Source organism: Podarcis melisellensis (genome assembly GCF_964234715.1).
Source record: "Podarcis melisellensis genome assembly, chromosome: 2".
Classification (NCBI taxonomy): Eukaryota; Metazoa; Chordata; class Lepidosauria; order Squamata; family Lacertidae; genus Podarcis; species Podarcis melisellensis.
In genome coordinates, this window is record NC_138529.1 from 103,117,165 (window position 1) to 103,124,700 (window position 7,536).

The window sequence follows — 7,536 nt, forward strand, 5'->3', positions numbered from 1 at the left end:
TAAACCATAGGATTGTAGAAGAGTTGGAAGAGACCTCCAGGGTCACCTGGAAACAGAGGAATATTTTGCCCAATGTGGGGCTCGTACCAGCGTCCCTATGATTAAGAGTCTCATGCTCTACCCACTGAGCTACCCCCAGTAAATCAACACATTAACAAATCAGAGGAAAGAAAGGTCCTTGGGAGGAACAAGCAGCAGCCCTGGCCCTGCAAGACAAGCCTTCTCAAGGAAAGGCAGGCAGCGGCATTTTGAATTATGCTCATGATTCAGTTCCTTGTTAAAAAAGTTTTTTATTATACTTTTCAAATTTACTCATTTCATTAGTTTTAAGACCATTTTAACATTTCAAAATTTGACTTCCTCCCCCCTTTTTCTGTGGTTGCATAAATTTATTTTTTAATATCTTCTGCATATCCAAATGCGTTTAACCTGCTCATTTAATTATCTACTGTAAATATATGCTCTTATAAAACTGCAGGTTATTACAATAATCCTGCTAACGTTTTCATCTGTTTACAATTTATCTGCAAATATTCAACAAACCGTTTCCATTCTTTTATAAAAAGTTGGTTATCTTGATTTCTTATTCTTCTGGTAAGTTTCGCAGCTTGGGCTCAAGGAAGGATTTGTCCACAGGCAGAACTAGCCAGCAGCTGTGCCAGGTTCTTGTGCCAGGTTTCCCTGTGACAGTCTGTGTGAGCCACCTGGACTGTTTTACTAAGCCACTTTCAGAAGCCTCCAGCATGGGAGAACCAGGCCAAACACTGCCTTCTGCATGGAACACCCTAGGTTCAGGAGGCTACTAGGATAGCCAATGTGCTGGCCTCCAGATATTTGGGCGAACACTCCCACCATCCCTGACAATTGGCCCCATTGAGTGGGGCCAATAAGAACTGTAGTCTGAAGCATCCAGAGGGCACCATTTTGACTACACTGGGATTAAGCTGCAGGAGAAGAAAAGTACTGATGGACTGTGAATTACATTGCCGGAGAACTCTGTTGTTCCAGAAACTCAACCCTAATATACGGACAGCCAACAAGGTGCCCTCTCAATGTTTCGGACTACAACTTCCATTCAGCATTGCCAATGATCAGGAATGATGGGAGTTGTAGTCCACAACACATGGAAGGCACCACATCGGCGACCTTTGCCCTAACGCCTGGTTGCGTATTCAGCGCGAGGCTTGGTGACTTAAGGCAGAGCTGTGCAATTAAAAGGGTAAAATTCATGAAGGGAGCATCTTTGCCGCAGCCGGCATAAACCCTAAATGTGTACCATTGAGCTGCAGGTCTGTAACTATCTTCTTGGTAGCGATATACTCCACAAGGAAGCCAAGATGCTTTGGGTCCTTAAGCCTGGAGGCCACATTGTATAACAGGGTGCCAACTGTCTTGTCAGCAGCTGAGCCAAGGATTTCTTGAGCCTAGAAGAGAGAGAGGGGTCAACAGGAGAGTTAAAAGCTGGTTTGGTGTACAGTCATACCTCGGGTTGAATGTGCTTCGGGATGAGCGAGTTCGAGTTGCGCTCCGCAGCAACCCAGAAGTAATGGAGCGTGTTACTTCCAGGTTTCGCCGCTTGCGCATGCGCTCAAAATGACATCACGTGCATGCGCTAAAAATGACGTCACGTGCATGCGCAGAAGCGGCAAAAAGTGACGCATGCGTGCGCAGACGTGCCGTCACTTGTTACGTTTGCTTCTAGATGCGAATGAGGCTCCAGAACAGATCCCATTCGCATCTAGAGGTACCACTGTAATGGCTGATGTTCATCTAAAGATGTTAAGAAGAGGTGACAGGAAAGGTTTCTGCATAATGAGACAGAGGAGCTCATAGGAAGCTGCCATATACTGAGTCAGACCACTGAGGTCTATCTAGCTCAGTATTGTCTACACTGACTGGCAGCAGATCTCCATGGTTTCAGGCAGAAAACGTTCCCCATCCTACCTTCAAGGGATTAAATTTGGGTAGATGCTCTACCACTAAGCTATGATCCTTCTCTTCCCAGTTAATTTCTTGTGCATCAGGAGGACACCATCTCCACCCTGCCCCTTCCCAACTTAAGAGCCAGCATTACAGAACTGCCCTGGTTGCAGAGGGGAAAGTCCCAGCAACCAGCAGAGGGATTTTTATGTAACACTCATGTTGTTTCGTTGGGTTGCTGATTACAACAGCCCCAAACGGATATGGCTGTGGTTCTTTAAACCCTGTGAAGAAACTCTTGCATCTCTCTGCAGCAATGTAGGTGAATCATGTGCATTTTGGGAACTATAATTTAAACAGTCTACTCTCCAGTGACAGAATGAATAGGTACACCCTGCTTTGTAAGCAGACACCGGCTAATCCCACCCCACCCCAATGATTTCATCCTGGTCAAGAAAAACAGGAAACAAGTGCAAAAATCAGCTGACTTCTTGCTCTCTTGGTTATCTTCAAGGAGCTTCTCTCACCAGCAGGACTTTCACTTTCAGATTCTTGGAAACATTTGCAGAAGGAAATTCCACTGCAGAACAGGGCTGATGTTGTCTGAAAAGTCACTGCTTGCAACGTGGTAAGCTAGAATATGTCGGAAACGTTTCCACCAACCTTATTTTTATCACATGAACACGGAAACATACGCTGACCTTGAAAGTAAATCTGAACGCACACCTGCTTTTTAGTCCTCATCCTGAAACTGAATTAAGCCCAAGTACACATAGCTCCCCTTCTCTCTCCTTCCCATGTCACCACAACTTGCAAGCCATGCTACAAGCAAGTGAAATGTATCCTTCATGTAGGCAAAGGTAAAGGGACCCCTGACCATTAGGTCCAGTTGTGTCCGACTCTGGGGTTGCGGCGCTCATCTCGCTTTATTGGCTGAGGGAGACCGGTGTACAGCTTGACTAAGCCACTTCTGGCGAACCAGAACAGCGCACGGAAATGCCGTTTACCTTCCCACCGGAGAGGTACCTATTTATCTACTTGCACTTTGACGTGCTTTCGAACTGCTAGGTTGGCAGGAGCAGGGACCGAGCAACGGGAGCTCACCCCGTCACGGGGATTCAAACTGCCGACCTTCTGATCGGCAAGCCCTAGGCTCTGTGGTTTAACCCACAGCGTCACCTGCGACCGTATCCTTCATGTAACAGCAGGAAAAAACTCATAGTAACTTGATAAACTGAAACAACTGAAATTTGTTTATTTGAAACATTTCTACCTCTTTCCTCATCCAAAAAAAGTCCCAAAGTGGATTATGTAAGGCCAATAAAAACAAGGCAGTTCATGAAATGGGACAGAACCACAGCTAGAGCTTGAGTCCAGCCTACAACAGTTACTAAGTCAGAGGACTTACAAGAGGCTCCTGAGAAGTTATCTGTGCTATGAATCACCCCCTTTGGGGACTCACAGGAGGCCCTAATAAGTTCAGTTCCAAAACTCAGTTCCTAACCCAACAGATAATACTTATTAAACATTTGATATTATTATTCTGTTTTTCCTTTTCATTCTTGGGAGTTTCAAATTGCAGAGGTATAGTTGACCTCAGGCATCAACCAATTTTCAAACTGAGCATCAATCTGAGTCTCAGATGAAAACAGGCAGTTAAAACATAGTGGCAGGGGACAGATCCCAGAGTGACCCCATACAGAATCTACCGGGACAGAATCCAGTCTTACAGGATAATCCTAAGCATGCTTATTTAGAAATAGGTCTTACTGTATTCAACTGGCCTCACTCACAGATAGGTCTCCCCAAACCACAGTCTAAACCCACTGACCTGGAAGCCCCACTGAATTCACCAGTAGTCCCATCTTGAGTAGGACAGGACTACATGCTGGCTTATTCAGAAGTGACTGCCATTTAGCTCAAGAGGTCCAGCTGCCCAGGAAGTGCGTTTAAGATTGCATTGCTAAAATAGCTCAGGACAGCTCCTGAGGCATGATGGTGCAGCAAGTTCAGATTTGAAATAAACTATTTAAAATCAAAAATATATTCTCGCCCTTTGCAGGAGATCCCAGGAGATTCGGAAGCCATCCTTTCTTATTCACACCCAGTCTATCTATCTTCTGCCCTCTCTTTGACGAAGACTTGCAGATCTCCTAATTTTAGAGGGTTCGCCAAACTGCGTTATCTCTGTGAAGATTCACTGAAGCATGATAAAAATGAGAGATCATTCAGAACTGTGCTATATACAGTCATACCTTGGGTTGAAGTAGCTTCAAGTTAAATATTTTCGGGTTGCACTCTGCAGCAACCCGGTTGTAACGGAGCGCATTACTTCCAGGTTTCGCCGCTCACACAAGCGCAGACGCTCAAAATGACATCACGTGCATGCGCGGAAGCGGCGAAACGCGACCGCGCAGTCGCGTCTTACGTTTATTTCAGGATGTGAACGGGGCTCCGGAACAGATCCCGTTTGTATCCAGAGGTACCACTTGTATACAGTGGTACCTCGGGTTAAGTACTTAATTCGTTCCGGAGGTCTGTTCTTAACCTGAAACTGTTCTTAACCTGAAGCACCACTTTAGCTAATGGGGCCTCCTGCTGCCGCTGCACGATTTCTGTTCTCATCCTGAAGCAAAGTTCTTAACCTGAAGCACTATTTCTGGGTTAGCGGAGTCTGTAACCTGAAGCATCTGTAACCTGAAGCGTCTGTAACCTGAAGCGTCTGTAACCCGAGGTACCACTGTAGAGGAATGGAGGAGAGTGGAGGGTTTTTTGGTTTTAGTTTTTTTTTAGGGGTAGGGTCCCCCCCCCCCTTCTTCGAGCAGCTATATGACAAGCAAAACTTCAACCCCTCTGTAGCATTTTCTGGCCTGGAAATGCAGTGGTGGGGGTGAGCTACACCTGTTGGATTTCAGCCTGTCAGGTTGCTCTCAAAGCAACAGGAGCACTACCGGTAAAGGGGGGAGAGACTAGAGGGGGAGAGTTGGCAGCCTGGGAACTGAAACCAACGGAGTCCCTTAGGGGCAAAGCGACGATACCTGCACGACGGCCTCGCGGAGCAGCGCGCTGAGCGCCTGGTTCCGAAGGGTCTCGCGAGCCTTGCTTTCGCTCAGACCGATGCTAACGAAAAGCTCCAGCGCGCCCGGCTCCTCGGCCGCCATGCTGCTCCTCGCAGCCGCCTCTACTTCCGCCCGACGTAGGGCGCGCCGGCTTCCTAGCCCAACCAACTATGCGCAGAGTGGGTAGGGGCGGGGCAAGGAGCGGGGGAAAGCCAACCCGAGGCTGCCGTCGGTCTTTACGACCAATAAGGAAGCGCCGCCAGGAACGCCCGCCTCTCCATGGCCCCGCGGCAAATCCGAGAGAGGCGAATGTGGCGCTGGGCGGGGCGGCGGGTTGCTTCTCGTTGCATCATCACTCGAAGGTGAGGTTTTTTTGAAGAGCGAGGGATCAGGTGGCCATAGAGATAGAAAAAGGGTAGAGGGAGGTTTGTGTACAAATTTTTACATTAAAAGTCACATGTAATAAGATGAAGGAGATTTTAAAATTGGATTGTTTATAAGGTTTTATGGACGTACATAAACAAGTATATTATAATGTAACCAAGATATTATAATGTAACCAAGACGGAGAGTGGAGGGAAGTCGACCAAAATTTATGATTTAATTTGGTTATGATTTTTTTCCTGGTTGTTGTTTTTTTTTGTATTGTTATTTCTGGAAAATTAATAAATTGTTATCAAAAAAGAAAGAAAGAATGAGAGTAGAGAGAAAGGCAGCAGAAGGTCCTGAGTTCAATCCCTGTCCTCTCCAGGTTGTTGTTTAGTCGTTTAGTCGTGTCCGACTACCCCAGGGAGCAGAGCACGCCAGGCACTCCTGTCCTCCACCGCCTCCCGCAGTTTCGTCAAACTCATGCTGGTAGCTTCGAGATCGTCCTCTGTCGTCCCCTTCTCCTTGTGCCCTCCATCTTTCCCAACATCAGGGTCTTTTCCAGGGAGTCTTCTCTTCTCATGAGGTGGCCAAAGTATTGGAGCCTCAGCTTCAGGATCTGTCCTTCTAGTGAGCACTCAGGGCAGATTTCCTTAAGAATGGATCTTCTTGCAGTCTATGGGACTCTCAAGAGTCTCCTCCAGCACCCTAATTCAAAAGCATCCATTCTTTGGCGATCAGCCTTCTTTATGGTCCAGCTCTCACTTCCATACATCCCTACTGGGAAAACTATAGATTTAACTATACGGACCTTTGTTGGCAAGGTGATGTCTCTGCTTTTAAGATGCTGTCTAGGTTTGCCATTGCTTTTCTCCCAAGAAGCAGGTGTCTTTTAATTTTGTGGCTGCTGTCACCATCTACAGTGATCATGGAGCCCAAGAAAATAAAATCTCTCACTGCCTCCATTTCTTCCCCTCCTCTCCATGCAGGTTTGTCCAAAATCCCGGAGGACTGCTGCCGGTCAGTGTAGGCAATACTGAGCTAAATGGGCCAATGTTTTGACTCGTGTAATCATAGGATTGTAGGGTTGGAAGGGACCCTGAGCACTATGCAACTGTCCTATACAGGGATCGAACCTGCAACCTTGGCGTTGCACTACATGGTCACTTTAAAACCTTTTATGATAAAGGTGTTTATTATGGGAAGTCTTGAGTGTTGTGCAAGTAAATGGGGCATGGGCACAGCTACCTGCTTTTTGAGAGCTGGCATTGGGTTTTAGCAGCAACCGGAGGAATCCTTTGCAGTAGTTTTTCGGACATTAGTGAAGGCAGCAGTTTAAATTCTGATAACATCCCTAATTTTCTGTCTCAATAAGGATGTTCTTTGTAGTATTACAGTAGGGAATAATAATTCTGGACTACATAGCATCATCTCTTATCACGAATCCTCTCTCCACGTCTGGAAATACAAATAATTCTGGACTACCCACAATACAGATAACTGCACTATCCGCAATATCGAGATAATACTGTTGAACCTTTCCCACCCTATATTCAATAAGAATGATTTTAATTGACCACTCAGTCAGGAAGCATTTGCAGGGCTTAAAAAAATATTCATTTATAGCGTTTTCATCCTGCTCTTCTGTTATGTACTGAGTTGAATATGATCCAAAATGCAGCAGTCTGATTGGTTCTAGAACAATAGGATTCAGAATGCGGCAATCTGATTGGTCCTAGAACAATAGTGTCCAGAATTTAGTCTGATTGGTCCTAGAACAATGCAGCAGTATGATTGGTCCGCAGGAGCCACCCAATCCAGCTCCAGGTGGAAGTGAATCCGCAACCTGATTTGCCTACAGGAGAATCCCAGAATTAGCCAATCACGTGCGGCCCATTGTGTAAATAATGTATATAAAGCAGATATTTTGGGGGAACTTTCATTCCTCACTACCATGAGCTGAATAAAGAGCATGAAATCCACACTCGACTCCGAATATATTTTATCTTCAGTCAGAAAAGGCTTCCAGGACAGCTTATAAATATCAGCGATAAAACAGCCCCTACCCTGAGGTTTAGAATCTAAAAGACATGACACAAAAGGAAAAGTGATTGAGAGGGCAGAGGGGGAAAACGAAGCTTGGCAACTTGTTCTTGTAATGACCAGTTGGAATAGAACCATTTGGAGAAAA

General features: G+C 46.0%; 1 protein-coding gene across 1 annotated transcript in view; it reads right to left on the bottom strand.

The window, feature by feature from the left end:
* The window catches only part of QARS1 (glutaminyl-tRNA synthetase 1), a 30,714-nt gene extending 25,599 nt beyond the window's left edge, over positions 1-5,115 (bottom strand). Inside the window, exons 1-2 of the mRNA XM_081901756.1 lie at positions 4,959-5,115; positions 1,277-1,424 (exon numbers count right to left, since the gene is read on the bottom strand). Coding sequence (XP_081757882.1) covers positions 1,277-1,424; positions 4,959-5,081 — 271 coding nt within the window. The 5' untranslated portion in view covers positions 5,082-5,115. The remainder of the gene's footprint in view (positions 1-1,276; positions 1,425-4,958) is intronic.
* Between the last annotated feature and the right edge of the window lie 2,421 nt (positions 5,116-7,536).